This window comes from Meriones unguiculatus, chromosome 4 (genome assembly GCF_030254825.1).
Source record: "Meriones unguiculatus strain TT.TT164.6M chromosome 4, Bangor_MerUng_6.1, whole genome shotgun sequence".
Lineage (NCBI taxonomy): Eukaryota > Metazoa > Chordata > Mammalia > Rodentia > Muridae > Meriones > Meriones unguiculatus.
The window spans coordinates 127,512,950-127,537,414 of NC_083352.1; the positions used below are offsets into that span (position 1 = coordinate 127,512,950).

General features: G+C 43.5%; 1 protein-coding gene across 1 annotated transcript; it reads left to right on the forward strand.

Annotated features, from left to right (window-relative positions):
• The first annotated feature begins 561 nt into the window (after window positions 1-561).
• On the forward strand, window positions 562-23,568 carry Psmf1 (proteasome inhibitor subunit 1). The gene is made up of 7 exons (XM_021661380.2): window positions 562-859; window positions 6,679-6,831; window positions 8,070-8,152; window positions 13,468-13,653; window positions 21,157-21,210; window positions 22,213-22,371; window positions 23,141-23,568. The coding sequence occupies exons 1-7, from the start codon at window positions 731-733 to the stop codon at window positions 23,190-23,192; spliced, it is 816 nt and encodes a 271-aa protein (XP_021517055.1). The 5' UTR covers window positions 562-730; the 3' UTR covers window positions 23,193-23,568.
• The last annotated feature ends 897 nt before the right edge of the window (window positions 23,569-24,465 follow it).

The window sequence follows — 24,465 nt, forward strand, 5'->3', positions numbered from 1 at the left end:
CCAAGAACATATCAAAGATATCATCCACCATGACCAAGTAGGCTTCATCCCAGGCATGCAAGGGTGGTTCAACTTTGTATATTATATTTATATATTATATATAGATTTATATATTACATATAATTATATATATAATTATATATATTTATTTAACTCTAGAAGCCAAATTACTCTCCCAGGAGCATCTCTACCGCTCACTGGCTGACTGTGGCATAATTTCCAAATCTACGGAGTGGTGTAATACTGTCCTTAATACCAGCTGCATGAGATTGGATCTGAAGAGTTCAATAAATGGATCCACGTTTAGCGTGCAGAATAAGGTGCTAAGCCAGATTGTGTAAAATCTTCCCTAGCCTAGTACACACTCCACTTTGCAGATGAGAAGTCTACTGTAGTTGGCAGTAGGTGGCCTCTCTCCCCAGGGATTACCAGCCTGGCACTTGGCAGTCAGTCTGCTGTGCGCAGAAGCAGAATAAGGCTTTGACAAGCAGTGCGCGGGACTAGCGGAACCTTTTAGTTCGGTGCCGGCGTTTCCAGCCGGGAGCGCCCACAAATAAGAGAGCGATTTCCGGCCCAGGTTTCTGCGTTTCCGCGCAGGTGCGGACAGAGCCGAAAGCGAAGCCTGCGACTCGGGGCGTTGCCGCCACTCGCAGTCCCGCTCTTCTTAAGTGCGCGGTTTGCTGCAAAGTCTCCTAATTTTCTTCCTTCCCTACAGAAGCCGCGAGCGTCCATGGCGGGCTTAGAGGTTCTCTTCGCATCGGCGGCGCCGGCCATCAGCTGTCCGCAGGACGCACTCGTCTGCTTCCTCCACTGGGAAGTGGTGACAAACGGCTACTATGGCTTGGGCACCGGCGACCAGGTACGCTGCGGAGCCAGCCTGGGTGGAGGGGAATTTCAAACCAGAGGCCTAAAGGCTTTGTCTGACCTTGCCAAATCAGGGCCCGAGGCTTCTGACGCCGCACTTCTGCGCTCCTGGCGCTTGTGCAACAGCTGGCACAGTGTATGTATAAACCCGAGAACGGAAAGGTGTCCTGGCACAGCCCAGCAGTCACTCAAGCAGTGTCGTGTGGCTAGGAGCTTCCTCAAGGTCCTCATTCACCCGATTTCCCCAAAGCATCTTTATCGTACAGTCATGGCGTGGAATACTCAGTGCTATGCACCCAACTCAAGTAACCCCCAGACACTCGGGTCCAAGCACAAATTTGGCAGTGAACTGTGGCCCACTCAGCCGTATTCTAGGACCCCTTCTTCACCACTTAGCATGATGGACCAACCACAGCCCAAGCTCCTAGAAACAGCACCTTCCTAGCAACTTCGTACACGTACCTTGGTTGTGAACTGTCTTACTAGACTCGCACCTACTCTCCCATCTCCAAATTCTGGCTCTTAACTGATGGTGCCTTGTTGACACCCCCTTAACATCACATTCTCTGCCCTAGCATTCTCCTTTTCTCTGCCCCTTCCTCATAATCCTCTCATTCCATGTCTGCCTGTATGTTAGGTTTTTGGGTGAACTGGCTCTGGTCCCCTTACTGCCCCTTCATTTCCTATCTGTCTCACCAGAGGAAATAGCTTCCCAGCTACAATAAAATATGTTTGAGTCCACATAATAATGTTTGAGGACTCAGGACTCTAGGCCTGCCCCACTGTGTCACTGTCTTGGCACTAAGAACTCAGGCCAATTCTGGAAAGAAGGCTTCCCACACTCCTTGCATTTTATAGTGAGATATTAGTCTTTTGCTTATTTCTCTCTGCATCAGTTTCCAAACCCCTAAATATTTTCAGCTTCTTAGATATACGGCACTCTTAGTATTTTTCCTTCCTAACAAAGCTTTATAGATCCACTTGCAGACACACTTTGAACATCCTAAGCACTAACCAGGCATGTCCCTGCTGCTGCTCCATTCCTGTCTGTCCTATACAACTAAGGACTCAGATCATTCTATCCCTTTCACACTTTACCCATATCAGAAGAATCAATACACAAACATTTTTACTGATTTCTCTCCTCTCCCCTTCCCCATATTCTCTCCCTTTGTACCTCAAGTAGCTCCTCAGGACTTGAAGATGCAGGATACAGACATCTTTGGGAAGGACAAGGAGCCTGGGGAATGGGAGTTTTGGACAGCATTGCCTGCTGACCCGCTGTCTACCTCAATACTAACTCCTGCATGCCCTTAGAGGGGACAGTGTTTGGATTTCAGGTTAGAGTGTTGCATTTGTTTCTTGCTGCCCCTCTTCTACAGTGGCCCAGGTTGCACTTGTCCTCTACTCACTGCTGATGAGGTGCTCTCATTCAGAATAGAAGAAAAAAAAAAAAAAAGGAGGCAACCTTCCTGTTAATTTATTTATTAGAAAATTTTATTTTCCAGCTTGGAGCCAGCAAACTAATAATGCTTGCCACACTCTGATGGTATTTGTGTTATCTCTGTAGCTGCTTCATGCCACCCACCTTCTATGGGTGATAAGAGGGAAAGAAAGTATGTACTTGACCATGTAATACTGACTAAGCAGTTAAATAGAGAGCTGTATTGTCCACTTTCTCTTTGGTTTTGTCTCTAGTGCTGTAGAGCTGTGCATATAAGGTTTGATTTGAAAAAAAAAATATGTCATTTGACTTGAACAAAATATGTCATTGGTTTGGTTTCCTATTGAGGTCATGCCTACTCTCCATAAGAACTCTATAGCTGTGTGATGTGACTTAAGTGGCAAGGCAATGGAGATGGCCATAGACATGAGTTAGAAAATGGTTATGTGTGCGGTTTTGTCTGATTGGTTGGTTTGGTTGGTTGGTTGCATTCTAGCCTAGAGACCCTGGGTTGAGCTCAGTGACTGTTAAAAGAATGTTTCTAGCCTCAGGATTTTACCTAAAATGGCAGTTACCTTTACATTCTTAGGGCCAGTCTATCTGGGAAAAATCTGCAACCTGACCTGCTCTGACCTTTAATAGGCCTCAGCACCTCTCAGGCCTTAGAGTCTTCATCTGAGGGAGTTAAATTATAAAAACATATGTTTTGGTTACTTGCCAACCATAGCCTCTGGGACACTTGATATTTCATATCAAGGTGCAGAGGGCAGCCACGTGATGTGTTGGACCTGTCCAGTGTCTGTTTTCTGTGGAACATCAGCCTTAATCACAGTGACGCATCAGCTTTAACTGACCCCAGCAATTCTGTCTTGCTCTGGAGTGAAGGTGTTGAGGTGGAGAGCAGAACAGGTTGTCTGTAAGCCAGGACAGCATGCTGGTAGGACAAATGTTGTACATGGAAGACAGGAAAACATCAAAGGACATAGATAAGGTATGTCACCCCTGGCTTATGTAACCCTTAAAATCCACAACACTATGGGAAGTTGCCCAGTTTAGGCAAGGGAATAGTTTCTCAGAGCTGTGGTTGGTTTCACTTTTGTTTTCTCATCACTCTCCTTTCTTTGCTTAAGGCTTGTAGTTTGATTGTCACCTAGCCAAGTTTGATTAGGACTCCTCTGCCAAAGGATTTCCAAGCACCAGAGGTGGCCTTCCCTTATACTTGCTTTGTAAAGTCCTTTATGTCTGAACATTGTCACTTTTCTCCATCTCTAGCCTCACTCCTTCCCACCATATTCTCATGAACACACCTTGTTGTCATGCTGTTCTGTGTTGACAGTATAAATGTATGGTATTTAAAGATATTTTTTTTCATAAATGGTATTGGACCATAAACTGTTTTTCCAGCTCCTCCCTTTCCCCCTCTAAATTCCCACTTCATGAGTCCCTCTCTATACTCCTGTTATAACCCACAGCTTCCTGCTGAAATATTGCTTATCTTGTTGACTTGATCTTATACAGGTAACCATATTGCTGTGAGTTCATGAGCGCAGTAGCCATGATGTGTCCAGGGAAGGACAGTATTTCATAGAATTCCTAATCTCCTGCTCTTAGATTCCTTTTGCCATTACACATATATAAAGTTTTCCTTATGGTGCTATAATTAGATCTAGTGTGTTCCTTCTAATTGCCATGGAATATGCCACTGTCAGCATATTGTGCATTTTACCTCTGCTTTGGTTGCTCAAGCCCAAGCTCAGATGAAGATCTTCATCACTTATCAGGTCTCCATGCGTCTCCACAGGTTACGTCTAGGAGGACATTTGAGTCTTGGCTCATAGGCTAAGCTAATAGTACCAAATACTGCTAGATGGCAACCCAAAAGGCCTGTAAGTTTAAATTTTCTCAAGTAGTATCTGAAGGTCTGCTTGTGCCCAGTCAAACTCGTAGTCCTAGGCTGATGAATAGGTGTAACCTAGATCTCATTATTTCAGTGCACTTCTCTGATAGCTAATAAATTTGGGAAAACAAACAAACAAAAATCCTTTTTATACTGTTAGCTGCTCTTATTATTGTTTGTTTTCCAAGCCTCCCTTATGGGCTTGTGTTTCCTTTTAGCTGTAGCATCTGTGGCTGAAGCTTTTAAGTTATGGGTTGCCTCACAAATGGCATTGTGTTTCTTTTAAGGGTCCTGCTTAAGAATGTTCTTCCCCACCTGAGCATCACTGTGCTTGATTTTTACTATAATTGGAGAACTGTTCTCATACGTTAATGTATGAAAGGGAATGTTTTGGTTAGTTGAGGCATTTGGGGTTTTTTTGTTTGTTTGTTTTTGTTTTTTATTTGTTTTATTTTTGGCGGTAGTTGGGGTCAACTTAACACAAGCTAGAGTTACATGGGAAGAGGAAACCTCACTGAGAAAATACTTCCATAAGATTGACCTAAGATAGGTAAGTCTGTAGGTCATTTTCTTAATTAACGATTGATGTGTGAGAAAGGGCCCAGGTCCCTGTTTAGGTGGTCCTGGGGTATATATAAAGCAACATGAACAAGCCAAAAGGCGGTGCTCTTCATAGCTCCTGCTTCAGTTCCTGCCCTGACTTACTTTTCTGCTAGATTCTAGTGTAGAAAAATAAAGAAAGTAATAAAGTAAATAAAAATAAACCCTTTCCTCCCCTAGTTACAAGTTATGGTGTTTTATCACAGCAATAGAAGTCATAACTAAGACAGGGAAATCTTAGAATTATTAAATAGGAAAAGAAAGGAGACTATCATAATGAATACACATGAAGATATATTTTACAATCCACTGGATTAGCAAAAACAAACAAGTAATAGTAATGCTGCAAGCTGTTTGTAGCACTAGGAGCTCACATATTGAAAGTTGAGAGTTCCTGTCACTATTTGCTTTTATCTTATAAAAGTTCATCCTCTGGGCATGCCAGATGTGTACACCCGTATCCTCATAGCAGCATTGTTTACAGTGGAAAAAGAAGTCAACTAGAAGTACTTCTAATGTCCATCAGCCAGTGAAATTGTAAATCATAGCACATTCATTTAATGGAACACTATAGAATCATAGAATCGTTTGATGTTACACTGTATAGTTGTGTATGTAGATCAGCTACAGAATCATCTACGTGGATCACCTTCCCAAAACAACACTGGATAAAAAGGGCCAAGAAAATGACTGTCGGCGAAGTGCCTACCTTGAAAGCATGAGTACCTGAATGAAAATTCCTAGTATCCATATAAAAGCCAGGCATAGTGTTGAGTAGAGGAAGAGGCACATCCCTGGAGCTCATTGGCCAGTCCTACCTGAATGGTTGCCCTCCAGGTTCAGTGAGAAAATAAGGTGGAAAGCCATTGAATTCACAAGCATTGGGATGGATGGATAGATGGGTGGATCGATAGATTATATTTTATTTGAATATATATTTAGTTTATTTAATGTGTATGCATGTTTTGTCTGATGTATGTCTGTGTATCTTGTGTCTATCTGGTACCCACTGAGTCCAGAAGAAGGTTCCAGATCCCTTGGGACTGAAGTTACAGATAGTCGAAAAGCCTCCATGTAGGTCCTGGGAGTCAAATTGGTTCCTCTGGAAGAGCAGCCAGGCTGAGCTGTATCTCCAGCCCCCTGAAGCAGTATATTTTTATATCTGCATTTAGTGATGCAATATGAAGGAAAAGTAAAAAAGATAATACAAATATGGGATATTGGTTACTCTTGAGGACAGAGATCTTCCCTGGAGTGCACAGGCTTTAGTAATAATTCTTAGTGACTGATGACATGAATCTCCTGTGCTGGTAGTGACTACATAAGCATCTGTTTTGTAACTTTTAAATCTTGTTTGTGTGCTGCATTTGGGCTGTATGTTCATGATTTTTATCAAACCACTACAATTGATTAGAGAGCCTCTGTTAGGATCTGTGCTTTCAGTTATTTTGTGATCCTATTACAGATAGCCCAAAGTCTGAACTGTAGAAAATACTGCTTTTAATCTCACACTGGTTTTAGGTTTGTTAGGATAGAAGAGAAGAGGTGACTATGAAGCCAAGGCTATAGTTATTTTAATTTTAAATTTTGGTTCTAGGAATTAAACTTAGGTCCTCACACATGCCAGGCAAGCACTCTACTGCTTAGCTGTATTCCTAGCCCAAGGCCTTAGATTCCTAACATGTTCCTTCTGTGTTATCAGGGCAGTCAAATAGCTGAGTGAGAGTGCTGGTTCCCAGACCTCTAACCAGCTGTGTATCCTGGACACATACCTGATGTGAGGGATGTGGTTAGGTTATGGGCAATACGGTCCTTTATAGTTCTGTGTTCAGAGGCCAAGATCTGCCTTTTCTCAACTCTGGTGTCTTCTCAGGCAGGTCCCAGTGATAAGAAGTCAGAACTACTGCCAACTACGTGGAACAGCAATAAAGAACTATATGTCCTCCGGTATGAGTCTAAGGACGGGGCCAGAAAACTTCTCCTGAAAGCTGTCTCTGTAGAGAATGGCATGATCATCAACGTGCTGGTGCGTCTGAGGCCGGGTTTTGTAATAGCATGGGGTTGAGATGCCTCTTTAGAAACTCATTTATAACAGTGGATTCAGAAATGTCCCCAAAGTTGTTACCCAGTAATTCCACTTTGGGCATTTCTTTTGAGGTGAGAAACCATAGTATATGTAGAAAAGCTTTGTGCACAAAGGTGTTCATTGTCTGTATTTTGTAGAAAAGGGACTTCCTGTCCGCAGCAATACTCACTCAGTGAAACCACAGAAAATAAAGACAATTGTAGTCTCAGCAGTTCTTTTAATTTCTTAGGGAAGAGGTTTGACTGCCTTGGGCCCTTTACATTTCGAGTTTCTTGCTCTGGAGACTACCCCCTCTATCACATCATACACATACATACCCTCTGCCATCATTCCTTTAGTGACCACCCCCGCCCAGGGGGTGTATCTCTCTCTGTCTCTCTCTGTGTGTTCAGTCCTGCCTATCCCCACCTGCCAGACAAATATAAATGATGGCTTTCTACTGTTTATTTTCTATTTGATACATATAATGTCTTATATTTATGTACTTAGTTATGTTCTGCTTTAATGCCTGTATTTTTCCCCTGACATGTGAGCACCTTGAGGTAGATGACATTTTTTTCTGTTTCATTTTGTCTTGGTTGTTTGTATGTGCACACGAAAGTGTCTGGCTGTATTATTTGTATTGGCTTTTTCCATTCAATATGTTTTGGAGGTCTTTACATCATATTTATAGATATACCTCATTCTCATTCATTAATATATATTAGTTTGCTGTCCTTTCCATTACTTACGAACATTTAGTTCTTTTCTAAGAACTGGGCTCTTAGTTGCAAACCATCAATTCCTTCAGGTTAATTTATACAGATTAAAAGAATGGAAATAGTTCTTTAAAGTAGGTTCAAAGCTAAGCTTCCAAAAACAGTACCCCAAATGCTAGAAACCACTATTGCTTGTTCCCTTCCAGGCTTGGGTGTTGGTTAGCACTGACAGTCTGGAATGCTCCATGCAGTGACTCCTGCAGCCTTGATACTCCCCTCATGAGCAAGTTGACTGCTGTTAGCTGGGCCTGTGTTGTGTAGCTCTAAGTTATGGTTGTGTACTCATTGGGTCCCTGAGTCCCCTGCCTCCCTTCCCAGTGTAAACGGAGGTGTTTACCCATCTCTTATTTTCTGGTCCCTGAGTCCCGGTGTGAACGGAGGTGTTTACCCATCTCTTATTGTCTGGTTTCACTTTTCTAGGAGCATGGCACGCAGCAGGTAGCAGACCTGCCCCTGACCTTAGATGACTACATTGATGCCGAGGACCTGAGTGATTTCCACAGGTACTTGTAAAGGGTGCCTCTGTATGAGGAAAGGCAGGGGGCTCAGGGGCAACAAATAGGGAATGCTTTCGAAGCGCCCAGAGAGCCACGTATGCTTGACAGAAGAACTTGCCCTCCGAGGCACAGTCAGTTCTCAGTGCTCTTGTTTGTTTGAAGACAAGATTTTTATAGAAAATGCCCCATGGAGTACAGTCATGCATTCAGGAGTCCACAGATGCTACAGTGGCTACAGACTTGGGTCTAGGCTAACTGCCTCAGTCCTGAATAAGGTCCTGAGGTGCCAGCAGGTGCATCACTAGGTAGACACTTACTGGTGGAGGTGCTTGCGCACAGGCATGACAGCCTGAGTTCTGCCCATGAATCCTACAGGTGGCAGTAGAGATCGATGACTCTGGAGAGTTGCTTTCTGGTCTCACTTGCACACACACGCACACACTTTAAAGAAAGAGTAGGTTTCTTATCGAAAGACTTAATCAAGTAAGTCTTTGCTCCACTACCAGAGGGTTCTTTTGTTTTTGTTTTTGTTTTTTAAGAAACTTTAGAGCCAAAAGTCTGTTCCCACCTGCCCATTGTTCCATCATCATCTGGTACTAGAGTGGTATCTCAGTTCTAAGCCATATACCTACACTGATACATCACCTCCACATTGGGGTCACTCTTAGTGTTGTATATTATGTAAGTCTCCGCATACACAGAGTGGCATACACAGCATTTCAGTGTCATAGGGCACTGTTTCACACTGTAAGCATCCTTTGTGTTCTACCTGTTCATCCGCCTCCCCCACATCCCTGAGAAATATTCATCCTGGTACTGTCTCCATAGCTTCACTTCTTCCAGAATGTCATGGTTGGAAAAAGAGTCCATACCAACTATCTTCTAAAGTGGTTGTGCTGCTCTGCATTCCTGTTGGCAGTGAATAGTTTCCACTGCCCTACATCCTTGTCAGCATTTGCCAGACTAGTAGTGATGTCGCATTGTTTTAAGTGTAGCTCTCTAGAGACGGGTTGTAGATCATCTTTCCCAGGCTTATTTCTCTGTGTAGTTCTTTAATGAGGCTGTTCAGATCCTTTGCTCAGTTTCAACATAGGTTATTCATTCTCTCAGTTTTGAGTTTGTTATATATTTTGGGTGGCAGTCCTTTACTACTAAGTGTTCTTTATGTATTTTCTCCCAGTTTATGGTTTCTCATAAACTTGCTGACATCCTGAACTTTTAATTTTGAAATTTGTAGGCTATAGAAGAGAGACAGTTTGCAAAAATACACAGTGGGTACCCATATAACCATTACCCAGATTAACCAATTTAACATTTTGCTGCTTTTGCTCAATTTTCTTATGTTGCTTTATATTCTTGAACCATCTGAGGATTATTTAGACTTTGTTTTGTGTACTTTGATCCCTAAATGCAACCATGTGTGTTGTGTGTGTGTGTGAGAGAGAGAGAGAGAGAGAGAGAGAGAGAAAAGAGAAAGAAGACAGAGAGAGGTTCATGTGTGAATGCAGGTGTGCGTGTTCTCCAGAAGACAGCCTCAGGTGTAAGTCCTCACTTCTCAAGGCTTTCTCTGTTTTGCAGCTGTGTATGCCAGGCTAGGTGGCACACTAGCTTCAAGGATTCTTCTGTTTTTGCTTCCTATTTTGGTTTGGAATCACTAGGATAGCAGATGCATGTTACTGTGTCTGGCTTTATAGGTTCTGGGGATTTGAATTTAAGTCCTCACACTTGAGTGGCAAGTGCTTACCCTTTTTCCAATACCCCCACCTAAGCAATTTTATAAGGCTATCATCTTCCTACCTGATAAACTAGGGTCAGATGGTAGGGGAGGAGGACCTCCTCTATCAGTAGACTTGGAAAGAGGCAGAGAGGAGATGAGGGAGGGTAGGATTGGAAGGGAATGGAGGAGGAGGCAACGGCTGGGATACAAAGTAAATAAACTGTTATTAATATAAAAAATAAAAAATTATAAAACATAAAAAAATTAAAAGGATATCATCTTCCTTAACTTTAAACCAGTTTTCACACGTAGGTATGTAGTATTGGTGTATCATTTAATATGATATGCAGTCCACATTCTGATTTCTTTACCTATCCCAACAGTGTTCTTCAAAGCTGATCTTTTATGTTTTTTTCTTATCCATCTAAGAATTGCATGAATTTTTATGTCATTTTAACTCATTTTAACTAGTATAGTTCCTGGACTTTCTTTTCTCTTTTAAGACTTGGGGCGGGGGGGTGTCAGAGAAGAGAGCCAGAGTGTCCTCTTTGCCTTTTGTGATCCTGGGGATCAAAGCCTGACCTCATGTTCTGTATGTTTAAATTCCCAGAGGAAGAAATCTGGTCCCAGGAATCATTTCATAAAAACATAGGCTCTGAGAACTGGCTGTTGACCACCTCTTCAACACTAGCCTCCTTCTGTCCATCTGCTTCCAGCCTCACTGTGGTGCTTCTAGCCTCTTCCTTCCATCCCATCCTCCTTCTAGCAGTCATTGAGTAACACCCATCTCTCCTAGCTAGGAATTTGTTCCCCACAGTATTCTTGGTGATTATCTAAGAAATATGACCCTGACTCATTCCTTTGCCTTGCTCTCTTGGTGTCAGCCATGACAGTGGGCTGTCTTTTGCCCACTACCAAAATGACATTTGTTCTTCCAAGAAATTCTGTGAGAACTTCTGCTATAGAACAAATGAAAACCCACAAGGAAGATAGATGCCTTCCCATATCACCCCTGATTGAAGGGAAAGAGGAGTTCAGTTTGCCTCCACACAGCTTGGGCAGAGACAACAGAGTCCCCTGTGTTCTGTGTGCCAAGTAGGAACATAATCTCTGCTGAGTTGTTTGGGCTGCGATCTCAGATCTTCTGAGCCAAGGCAGCTGCTGTGCCTTTTGGCTTTTTGTTTTGTTTTTGTTTGGTTTATTCGGTTTTGTTTTTTGAGACAAAGTCTCATTCTGTAACCCCTGGCTGGCCTAGAACTCACTCTGTAAACCAAAGTGCCTTTAAATTCACAGAGATCCACCTCCCTCTGCCTCCTAAGTGCTGAGATTAAAGCTACCATGTCTGGCCCTTTGTTTTGGTTGGGAGTAGGGAGTGGTTTGGTTTGGTTTGGTTTGGTTGGTGTGTGTGTGTGTGTGTGTCTGTCTGCCTGTGTGTTGAGATCTTGCTTTAGTAGGCCAGGATCCCTCAACCTCCCTGGCAATTTGCTCTCTGTTTCCAGACTTTTTTCATTTCAGGCATTTTATACAAATAGAATTAATATGTAATCTTGGGTTTAGCTTTTTTACTCAGCATAAGAGTGTTGTGATCCATCTAAACTGTAGTGCACATTAACTGTTTGTTCCTCTTATTTGCTGACTATATTTTATGCAGTGTTTACAACAGTAGATTTAACCCCTCCCTGGTTAAAGGATGAATTAAATGACTGGACTGCCCAGTTGATGGCAATTATGGATATGGATGACATAGCATTTGAGTGCAGACTCATGTGAGTCGTGATTTTTATTTCTCTATGGAACATGCTCCAGAATGAAATGGTGAATTTGTACTTGGTTTAGTTTTGATGTTGTCTGTATCTTTTTACATCCGCTATCATTATGAGTGACCCCACTTCGCTGCATCTGTTCTAGCAGTTGCTTTTATATTATTTGTTGAATGTGCAGTGATCTCTCATTGGGATCATTAGTTTGCATTCCTAATAGTGATTGAAGTTTTGAGGTGTTTCATTTTGTTGTGTCAGGATCTCCTTGGAAATTTGTCACTGGCAAATAGTTTGATTTTTCACTTTTTTGATTTTTCCTATATTCTTACTTCCATTGTTAGTGCTGAGTTTCTAAGCAGGAGTGAATTTACATGTTGTTTTGTGCGTTACCAGTTGATATGATTATCTGATTTTTTTCTTATCTGTTAGAATGGTGGGCTACATTCATTTGTGAATATTAAATCAGCCTTGAATCAATCCTAGAATCGATCCGAGTCATGTTGTATGATTTTAATATATTTTAAGCCCAATTTTAATATTTTATTGAGAGTTTTTGTTTTTTAGTTAGTAAGAAATACTCGTCTGTAATTTTATTTATTTAGTTTGTGCTTTGTCTAGTTTTGATATCAGACTAGCACTGTCTTCCTGAAAATATTAGGATGTGGTCCCACCTGTGCTTCTGAAGGTGACTGTAAGTTTTGTGACTGTAAAGTTTTGTGGCTTTACTGTATTTATGTCTGGAGAAATCTCTTTAGAGGAGGGGTATGTATTAGTTAAATTTCCATTGCTGTGATAAAACACCATGACCAAGGCAACTTACAGAAGGAAGAGTATTTGGGCCTATGTTTCCAAAGGGATAGGGAGGCCCATCATAGAGAAGCATGGCTACAAGCAGCAGGCTGGAGCAGAAGGCCGAGGGCTTACATCTTAAACCACAAACAGAATAAAGTGAAAATGGTGCATGGCTTTTGAAACCCACCCAAGCGACACATTTCCTTCTGCAGTGCCACACCTCCTAAACCTCAAACACTGCCACCAACTGGGGACCAAGTATTCAAATGCCTGAGACTATTGGGGAACACATCATTCAAACCACTGCAATATAGGTTCAGTTTTTTTCTCTTTGTTCCCTGATTACCTGGAAATGCTTGGGTTCCACAAGTTCAGAGACTTTTGTTTTACGCTCTGATGTGGTTTCCATATAGTCAGGAAACACTTGGTAGGATTTCAGGTGTGGAGTTTGTTTTATGGACCAGGACCTGGTTCATTTTAAAACTGCCAAGTTTTTAAGGAGCCCTAGAGTCCTGCCACTTGCTGCCACTTCATCTGGCCATCACACCTCAGCTGTAGCTCATGTTGCTTATTTCTCATGGCAAGAAGGGATAATCTGGTGAAGGCATCCTTCCCGGGATCTGGCTGAACTGAGCCTCAGAACCCCATTTCTACCCCAGGACCAGGGACCTGGCCCATCCTCCCACAGAGCTTTTGCCTTCTATAATCCTTCCCATGACACGTGATGAGCACATAATGGTGATGAGGGAGGAGTGGCATGGAGACAGAAGAGCAGCCAGTGCAGGCTGTGCCCCTACCCTCACCTCTTTCTAATGGGGTGGTAAATGAGGAGGGGCAACTCAGATGCCTAAGAAACTTAGGCCCAAATCTCGTAGACAGCGCCAGGCTGTTGCCCCCCTCACTCAGGTCCGCCGGACGGCCCGTTTCCACCATAGTAAACAGGCCAAGCGCAAGGCCAAAACTTCACAGGGCCGCCGCCCCTGCCATCAGAATACTGTACACCAGATTCCCAGCCATCTGCAGGAAGCTGACTCCTCGTCTTCTTCCTGCAGGACCTACAAGAACAGTGAGGAGCTTCGGTCTCGGATCAGATCTGGAATTATCACACCTATCCATGAGCAGTGGGAGAAGGCTCGTGTAAGCAGTCCCCAGAGAGAGTTCCCACCTGCTTCTGCCGAAGAGGTGGACCCGCTCCGGATTTCCTCACACCACCCTCATACTATCCGGCAGCCTCCTTGGTGAGTACGGCACCCCCAGTTGTCAGCCCATGGGTCGATGGAAGGATCCCACTGTAAAATGCAAGTTTTTTTCTATGCCTGCCTAAGGTCCCAAATAATGACATGGAGACCTTATATTAAGAGCTTTAGGCTCTATAGCTTGGCAGGTGGGGACCTGCTGTGATTCTTCTGGGCAGCAGCCTCCAATCCTTACACATTCTAACCTGACTATGCTGACCTTGCCTACATCCCACCCACATGGCCCATTACCTATCATCTTAGTCTTACCCAGGCTGTTCCTTCTCCATCTGTTTCCTCATAGCAGTTCTTCTCTCTCTCTCTCTGGTCTCCATGTGGACCCCCTCACCTGGATCAAACATCCCGCCTTAATTCTTCAGCCCAGCTGTTGGCCATTCAGCTCTTTATTTGACTAATCAGAAGGTAGTGGAGAACAGTGTGTACAACATACCGAGATAGAAGATGCTTCATAAAAATGACGGTGCCCAAGTTTGGCCTGCATCAGGTCTGCACTGGCATAGAAAGCAGCATTTGACTAATACAGAGACAGTCTTTACAAAGTGTACAAAAACATTATTTCAACATACCACTGTCCATCCCATCCTGCTGCTTAACCCCTCCCTGGCCTCCAAGTGTCTTCAGCAGACTTGTTGAAAGTCTTGGTGTGTGGAGATAGAAGATAGAAATGTGAATAGATCAATGAATTCTGGTGCTGCTGCTAGTTTCTCTGACTACCCAGCATTCTAAGCTGCCTGGCTCCATTCTCAAAATCACACAGCCCCTCTTTATGCAAGGATTGAAGGCTGCTGCCCAGGTGAGTCACAGTTACTCTTTGCATTGAGCTATGAACCAGACTTTTTGGGGAATGCATAGGTACAAAAGTGCCATCCTGGACAAGATGCAGCCCTAGTGTCTTCTCCATCTCACTGCAGTTTGTTGTATACCTTTACCTCTAACAGCTTCAGAAGATGGGCAAAATAGCTGTCATATGAATGGGTCATGTCCAGGGTCTTTGCAGATTAGTTTAGCAGCAACAGTCCTGGAGACTTCTATTCTGATGAAGGAGACAGAGACCAGAGGACTGTAGGCTCTGTCTGAGACAGCATGTCCTAGTCTGGAGCCTTCAGTGTGCTTAAGAGTGGTTTTGCCATGGAATAGGGAAGCATTCACTCTACAGTATAAAATAAACACTTGATGTCAACTAACACCGCCTTACTGTTTGGCTAGGAGTTTTATACTTTGAACCAAGTTAGTTGACATAGGTAATCAATTATGTTCTTATAATTAATAATTGGCAAGTTAGTTTGGTGAAATCTTTTAAAATATTGGCTTCTGTAGAGAGAATGGAGAACAACAAAAAGTATTTAAAAAGTACTGCTTATGCTATAAAACCTACTTAATTCATGGAAAGAACAGGCAAGATACCTGAGGTCACCAGCCACTGGAAAAGAGGCAGAGTCAGGATTGGGGTCCACCAAGTGCTCTAGCTGTGGTCTCAGTGAGTATGCTTGCAAGATTTAAAAATAATTGCTGGACAGTTATGACCCCCATCACTAATAGTTTTAGACAGTGCTAGGAACCTCTGTCTCCTCACACATGACACAGACCTGTGTTTTACCACTCACTTTCCATACCTGCATGGATACCATGCCCCACACATGGATTTATTTTCCTAGGTGTGGAGTGGCTTGTCTGGAGCTTGTTGGGAGATATTGGATGTATTCAGCTAAGAGGATAGCTGGAGAGGTCAATCTGTCATAATGGAGAATGCCAGGTGGATAGGGACTTTGCTTTCCTGGACACTCTAAATTACCAAAAGCTATTCCTATCTAATTCTGTTCCTGTATGTGTACATACACACAATAATAAGAAATTACATTTTTTACAAAGAAGGTAAATAGTTTCCTTTCCCCTCCTTTCCTGTCTTCTTTGTCTGATAAAGGGAAAGTAGGGTTTTGTTTATTTGTTTGTTTTTAATCTAAGCCTAAATTTTTATTGTTCGTCTTTTCAATCTAACCCACTTACATTAGCTCCATCTGTCTGCAGATAGTCAGGAAATTGCCTCAAATCATGTCCATTGTTTTAAAAGCAATTTTTCCTATGCTTATCCAGGCTCACTAAAAGTAAATCTTTAGTATAAAGCCCTTATTTAGGTCATTCTAAATTTATTTATGATCCTTATCAGTCTGTCTTTACCTGTAAGTTTAATAGTGTGTTCTGCATCTTCTTAATAACCTGTTTATTAAAATGTTAAACCTGTCTTTTTTAGTATCTGCTACTTTTATTTTACTGGTATGCTGTGATTTGCTGGACCTCCAGGTATCCATGGAGTATTTCAGGCATTTCAGGTTTTCGCAGAAACTAGCTGTCAACACCCCCTGTCTAATTCTGTACCTGTTTGTGCACACACACAATAATGAGAAATTAAACACATTTTTTAAAAAGAAGGTAACTAGAGTCCTTTCTCCTCCTTCCCTCTCTTCCTTGTATTTGTTTTTCCCTTTTTTCTTTTCCTTTTTTCTAGTGCTAGAGATGAAGCCAAAGGCCTCATACATGCTAATATGCTCTGTACCACTGAGCTACAGTCCAGCTAGATTCTTATTTTGGCTTCTGCATTCAGTCATGAGGTGATGTGGGTTTTGTTGAAGGGTTGCACAGGTTTAGGAGATACAGAGTTATAGTGTTGCAGCTCTAGTTGGTGGCATAAACCTAAGGAGAACAAGGCCTAAAAATGAGGCAGACTAAAGTCTCGTGTATGGCAACCATCAGAAATAGATGCCCTTACCTATATTTTGTGAAAGAAAATCCTAGGCCTTAGAAATTTCATGGGTTGCCCTAGGTCATAGAGCTGTTAAATGATGAAACTACAGTTTGAACTCAAGACTCACTAAAAAGCCTTTGCATTTTTCTTATCCTTATATTACTCTCCGTACCCATCATATATCAGGCCCTGGCAGTATTTGATGAGATATGCCCCAATCTTTAGCAGCTTCCACTTGATGACTAACTGTACCTTTCAGTCTTACCATTTGTCTTTAATACAATGACAGAAGTAAACCCAAAGAATGCTGAAGCAAGGAAAACAGTGATTAACCTGAAGGACTAAGGAGAACAGGATAGGAGAGGCTTCACAAAGGCAATACTTAGCTATAATGTAGAAGTATATGGAACTGCAGAGATGACTCAGTAGTTAAGAGCGCTTGCTGCTCTTGCATAGGACCTGGGTTCAATTCCTGGTACCCACATGGTGGCTGACAGTGTATACATACACACACGCTTGCGCACACACACACATACGCACATGCATATGCATGTGCAAATGCACCCATGCCCATGAAGATAAAACATTCATACACATAAAATTAAATAAATCTATATATTTTTTAAAAGACCAGTATATACCTGATGCTTTTAGAAGTGATTGTTTTTTATGGTCAAACAGTAGAACCAGTGGAACTATGAAATCCTCTTGGATGGGAGTGAACTCTACTACTGCTAGCTCGTGACAGAACATAACAGTAGACAGGCAGTATGTGCCTTGGTGCTAGTTTCAACCTTGAGATCATTGGCACCATCTAAAGGTTTTGAACATAGTCTGGTTATAAGCCCTTTAACTTGATTTTTTTTCACCCCTCAAGGAATCTCAGTTCGAGTATGACAGCTATGATGCTATTAACATGGATAATATTTATTGAGCCCTTACTGTGTCTTGAATAACCATATTAAGTATAAAGATTATATCAGACATAATTTCTTTAATTGCCAAATAAGGGGAGATAGGCACTGTTATTTCCTGTATAGAAGAATGAGGCACAAAAGGTTACCCAGAGTAATACAGCTCATACACATTGGTTCATGATTCAGTCCATCTGTGTTTCCTCCTTTTGACATGTGTATCAGTAATTGTTTCAGAAGAGATGATCATGGCTTGGATTGTTCCCAGAACAACAACAAAAAAGTCCATATGGCTGGAGTACAGTACAAAGGTAGGGTCAAAAGATGCAAGATGACCCCACAGTTTAGCACAGGTTCCTGGATGTTGATCCCTAGGGCCCATATTAGAAGCAGTGGGAAGCCAGTAGGTTGAATTAAGGAGGGAGGGACTTCATATTGTCCACATTTTAAAAAGAGTCCTCCTGGGCTCCTTCATAGGAGATTATAGTCTCTATAATATAGAATTCTAAAATATAGAAGGACAAAAGAGGAAATAAGACTAATATTTCATGAACTTTTCCTGAGGAGATGTGAGCAAACATCTTCTCAAGCCAGGTGGAACACTAATAACAGTCTAAAGAAACAATTCCACCTAAGACCTGCTTGGTTACTTACAAGAGCATGGGAAATGTACAGCCACTACACTGAAGAAAACATCTGCCTGTCTCCTACCTTAGTATCCGTTCATTAACTGGTATATAGCCTCAGGGAACAGAGGGGACCCTACATTCATTCTTTCTTCTGCATGATGCCTCTTGAGCAGTGGTTCTCAACCTGTGGGTCATGACCCTTCTGGGGGAAAGGGGTCATATATCAGATATTTACATCACAGTTCATAATAGTAGCAAAATTACAGTTAGGAAGTAGCAATGAAATAATTTTATGGTTAAAGGGTCACAGCATTAGGAAGGTTGAGAACCACTGCTCTTGAGCCTACCCTCTCCTCTGTGAAGGAATGTTGGTGAGCATAAGCTGTGGGAGTCCTGTGAGTAACAATGCTTCTGGGAGTTCAAATGAGCCATGTCATGCCAAAGCACAGGCTGACACAGGCATCTAAGCAGGAAATCAAGGAGGGAGGTGACAGTTGCTGGTAGAGTATATGAAGCTGAGATGTTCACTTTGGAAGCATACCTGAACGGGAACAGAAACCAAGGATGATGCCAGGAATGACACGTTTGTTTCTAGTTGAATCACAGTTGTCCATTCTTTTAAGCTGTTCCTATCAGCAAGTCCTTTCTTGTCCTGAAGTATGGTTTACCCTTATTGTGCCTTCTTGGGTGTTACTGTTAGACTTAAAGTCTTAAAAGTTGGGGATGCATAGGTGGTGGTGGTATATGCCTGTTATCCCAGTACTCGGGAGTCAGAAGCAGGCAGATCTATGTGAGTTCAGTGCCAGCTTGGTCTACAGAGCAAGTTCTAGGACAGCCAGAGTGAAGTATCCCAGAAGGATAAAGACAAACATGGTATATACTCGCTTATATAGACCTACAAGATATGATAAACATAATGAAATCTACACACGTAAAGAAGATAATCAAGAAAGCGGACATGGGCGAAGATGATCGATCCTCATTTAGAAAGACAAATGGGATGTGCATTGAACATATGACAGGAGTCTACCATAAAAGGCATTTGAAAGACTCTACCTAGCAGTGTTTCAAAGCAGACACTAAGACTCATAACTAAACCCTCGGCAGAGTACAGGGAATCATATGAAAGAAGGGGAGTTAGTATGATTGTTAGAAAATGTACGAAATGTGAGGTTACACGCGGGAGGTTTATTAGGTAAAGGGGGTTACAGAGAGGGAGATAGATAGGGAGAGAGAGACAGAGGCAGAGAGAGGAAGAGGAAGGAAGAGAGAAGGAAGGGAGAGAGAGAAGGAGGAGGGGCCCCAGTTCTCTTATAGGGTGATCCAGAGCATGCGTGGGTGGTTCCAGGTGGTCAGCAGGTGGTCTGGGTGTCTTTCCAAATGCCTGATACCCGGTCTGCCAGGCCCCAGGGGCTGCCTGTAGAAATGCCTGCTTGCTGATCCCAACAATGATATGGAAAGGATAGGAGCTCTACAAGGACCAAATATATCCGGGCACAGGGTCTTTTCTGAGACTGACACTCAACCAAGGACCATCTATGGATATAACCTAGAACTTCTGCTCGGATGTGGCCCGTGGTAGCTCAGTAACCAAGTAGTTTCCCAAATTAAGGGGAACAAGGACTATTTCTAACAGGATCTCAAGGGCAGGCTCTTTGACCTCCCCAACTCCCCTAGGGGAGGAGCAGTCCTGTTAGGCCACAGAGGAGGACTTTGCAGCCAGCCCTGAAGATACCTGATAAAACAGGGTAACTAATAAGAAAAATAAAATTAAAAAAAAAAAAAAGTTGCAGATGCAGAGTCTTTGTGCCAGGTCCATGCCAGCCTGCTGTAAAATCTTTTACTCCAAGTCCAGAACACAGACAAAACCCTGACAGTCCTGAGGTCTTCCCTAGAGTACATCAGGAATGAGTCTCAGCCACAGGGAGCAGTGAACAGCATGATGGTTCCTCTGCTGTGTTTCCCAGGCCACACAGAATGAGTTACTAAAAGCGTGTTTGCCTTATAGCAGGGCTGTGGAGTGTCTGCAGGCCCTACAGCCTGAGCGCATAAGTTGTTGGGACAGACCTTGGAGCTCCTCTCCTTCATTCTGTTTCTTTTCTTCTCGTGAGACAGGAAAGTGGAAATGCTGGTTATGCTCTTTACTCATTCTCATTTTTGCTCCAGAGCTCCAGCATTCTCAGGGAAGGAAGAACTTAATCCTTTGGAGGGAAAGGGGAAAGTATTAGAAATTGCAGAGGTTTATGGCTAGTGTCCAGCAGGCTGCGGCACAAAGATTCACAGTGGACAGTGTGACTAGAAGTATACAGAGGCTGTGATGAACAGAAGGTCAGAAGGTATCACACCACACTCAGGCTCCCATGCCTGTATCTCATTCCACCTGAGAAGGTTTTCATTTTAGCAGTCAGATTTTGGTTTTGAAGTAATATTTCATATGTCCAAGTTCTTGAAACTTATGTAAAATTTAAGAATTTTAGCAAAGTATGAATACAATAGAAGGTATCTGGAGGTTATTTAATATTTTATCTTTATACAGACTCAGCCCTTCATTGTTTTAACTTTTTAAAGATTAGTTTATTTGTATTTGTCTGTGCTTGTGTGAGTTTATGTGTAACTCATGTATGCAGGTGGCCACAGAGGCCAGAAGAAGGTGTTGAGTTCCCTGGAACTGGAGCCACCTGATGTGGGTGCTGGGATCCAAACATGAGTCTTCTGCAAGAGCAGTGTGCTTGCTTAACTGTTGAGCCATTTCTGCTGCCTCCGTTTTAATTTTTTATTTTATATATACGGGTGTATACCATGTGTATGACTTGTGCCCACGAAAGCCAGACAAGGCATCATATCTCCTGGAACTGGAGTTATGATGGTTGTGAGCCATCATGTAGTGCTGGGAATTGAACCTATGTTCTTTGAAAAAGTAGCCAGTACTCTTAACCACTGAGCCATCTCTCCAGCCCTCCCATCCACCCAGTGTTAACTTTGGTTCAACTCTCCTTTGTGTAATTTCCAGTTTAATGTGATCAGTGTTAATCTCTGCTAAGGACCACTATGAAAGTGTTCCTTATGTTGTGATCTTATGGAAGTTTCTTCCTTGTCTGGGGTTCAGTGTGCGTCCACCGGCATCAGCTGCAAGGCCCTGGGAGCATAGGCATAGGCGCTTGGCTGCTCTGGGAATTGTGGTAATTGTCCTTGTTTGTTTCAGGCGTGATCCCCTGGGCCCATTTGCTGTCGGGGGAGAAGACCTAGACCCCTTTGGGTGAGTATTTCTGTGAAGGTGGCATCAGTGTAATTTGCACAGTGGCTTGCAGCCCAGTTTATCTTGTTTTAGAGCTTTCATCAGCCTCCCTTTGGAGGGAAGGAGGTAGATGCTGAGTGGCTGAGGAATCATTGCTACTTTCTGTGCTCTGCCACACCTCACCTAGCAGAGATGGACAGAGACCTGGGAGGACTATTTCCCTCCTATCCCCAAAGGAGGATAAGGTGACCCTGGATAAGAGTCATGAAGATGCAGAGTGAAGAGCATACAGTGGGCCACAAAACAGCTAAGCGCTATTTGTTGGTTCCCTCATTCCACAAAAGGAGTCTCTAAGCCCTACTGCATCATTGATTCTCATCCTGCAGTCTCAGCTGTGCACTGTTCTCTGAGTCAGATGAGGTCTAACTCCTACTGAAGAGTGATTCCACTTTCATCATCTTGTTTTTAGATCACAGAACTCACTGAGCAAAGCTGCTCAGTGACCTCAGCATGTGAGGAACATTAGCCTACTCATCCCAGCTTGAGTACTTGAAGTCAGGTCCATGGAACTCAGTGAGGGACAGAGAATGTCAGAATCCAGGCTTGAGCAACCTACAGGCAGTCAGCAACTGTGCTGAGGTCCTTAAGGAAATAGCAAAACCACATTGTGATTGTGACCTTATTACCCTAGACTTCGAGTAATACTGTGTAGAGTCAGACAGTTCTGTGTTGATCATGGCCAGTTCTGGCTCTAGTTCTTGACCAGTTGACCTCACTGTGTGTAGGACCCGGCAGAGATCTCAGGAAATCTGACAGAATTGCTACAGGCCCTTTAGCATCAGCAGGATGTACTTTGTATGCACTTTGTGTTCTTCCTTACTTTTGGCTTGATTTCATGTGTCTTCCTGGACCATCTAGAGTTGCCTTGCTGGTCAGTTTTAGCTCACTCTATGCCTCTCTCCCTTCTCTTCAAGCCCGTAAGTCCCTGTCACATCTGCTTACCCAGCTTCCTTCCTGTCTCAGGTGTCAGAGAGGTGGCATGATTGTGGATCCTCTGAGATCTGGCTTCCCAAGAGCACTTATTGACCCCTCCTCGGGCCTCCCAAACCGGCTTCCTCCCGGTGCTGTGCCCCCAGGAGCTCGCTTTGACCCCTTTGGACCCATTGGGACCAGCCCATCTGGGTAGGTATTCATTCAGGTATGTTAAGAGGTGGGATTTGGTGGCAGCTCAGTTGTCTTAGTTCAGCATTGCAGCCCAGGTATCTTGACTCCAAGCACTTAACACTGCTACTTCCTGGAGTCTTCCAGGAATTCTGTCCTCAATTTCTACCCTTGGAGTCTTAGCTAGAGTTACCATTGCTGTGATGAAACACCATGAACAAAAGCAACTTCCACATCACTGTTCATTGAAGGAGATCAGGACAGTAACTTAAAGAGAGCAGGAACCTGGAGGCAGGGGCTGCTGCAGAGGCCATGGAGGAGTGCTGCTTACTGGCTTATTTTACCCCTGGCTTGCTCAGCTTGCTTTCCTACAGAACCCAAGGTCTCACAATGGGCTGGGCTCTCTCCCATCAATCACCAGTTAAGAAAATGCTTTACAGCTTTATCTTGTGGAGGCATTTTCTTTCAATCAGGTTCCCTCCTCTCAGATGATTATAACGTGTATCTACTGAGTAAGATGTCCAGCACACTTGGTGACCCTGCAAGGGAGGACTCAGAAGAAGAGATGCTTGTATCATTAGTCCTCTTAGAGATGAGAAGGGAAAGACCAGGAGACTGGGTGTTTGAGCCAAGACCAAGGGCAAGACCAAGAGACTGGGTGTTTAGACTCAGGCCATCTGGCCCTAAAGTTCGTGATCTTAAACTCCATTTCACTCTATGGGCCTGCTCCATTCAGGGCATGTTTCCTGTATACTCAGTCCCACCCATCCAATTACTCTTTCCATTGCAGACCTAATCCTGACCATCTCCCCCCACCGGGCTACGATGACATGTACCTGTGAAGGCCTCAAGAATGTAACATCTCAGCCTCCCTTTCACTCTCCAGAAGCTGCCACCACTGGCCCCATCAGCGTCCGTGTTCTTGTGGGCTCTGGATGGAGGATTGTGCCCATGTGTTTTCAGGCTTGCTGGGGTTGCATCCCCAGCCCTTGTCAGAACTGAGACGCCTGCTGCAGCACCCCACCCAGCTGCATATAGGTCCCAAGGAGAATTCAGTGTGTCTCTATCATCACCTGCTCCTCCCCACTTCCAAGGGAGACTCCGGCAACATAAACCCTCCACCCGATGCAGTCTCGGTCACAGCGCTATAAGAACAGAACGCATTTTGGATGTTTTTATTAAGAACCAAATGTCAATACAGAATTCATGTTGCCGGTCTTCACTTTCCTTTTTGTGTTAATGCACAAAGTTTTTTTATTTAATTTTTATTATTACAATTTATTCGCTTTGTCTCCCGGTTGCAGCCCCCTCCTTCATGTTCTCCCAGTTCCACCCTTCCTCCCTCTTCTCCCCCTGTACCCCTCCCCTAGTCCACTGATAGGGGAGGTCCTCCTCCCCTGCTGTCTGACCCTAGCTTATCAGGTTCCATCAGGATTGGCTGCATCATCATCTTCTGTGGCCTGGTCAGGCTGCACCCCCTAGGGGGAGGTGATCAGAGAGCAGGCCAAAGCACAAACTCTTTTTAAGAGTCTGAGACTTCATAGGACTACAGGAGTCCTGGAGGGGCCCATTCTTCTCAAGCACCACCACCCTCACAAGCTACTCTTGCTCCTTATGTCACTAAGATGAGCCCCACTCAGGCTTTGTGGGTGGAAGTGTGACTGGAACTTCCTGAGCCAAAAGCATGATTTCACCAGAGCAGTTACACTATGATAACTGCTGTGTCCTTCCAAGGGCATACTCATCCAGTTGCTCCTGTCTGTGCAGCACATTGCCTGTCTCCTTGGGCTGCTGTGGCCAGTACGTAGAATAAACAAAACAGGCACGTAGGCTAATCTCATTTTCTCCCCAGTGATTCTAAAGAAGTCTTTTCTCTTAGAGCCTCGTAGCTACCTGGGAACACTGAGGTACCTTTGGCGGAGCTTTGTAATCCATCTTTGTGTGAATGAAAATAGCCCTACTAACTGGAGAAGAGGAAAAGAAAAGTTGTGGCCTAACTGTTGCTCTTGTCTTCTTGGGGCTGGCAAAAGCATAAGAACGTGGGTGCAGCCAAATGTAGTATTAAACTTCAGAAGGAAGGAGAGTCCCTGTCCCGGGAAGCCTCTATCCATGCCA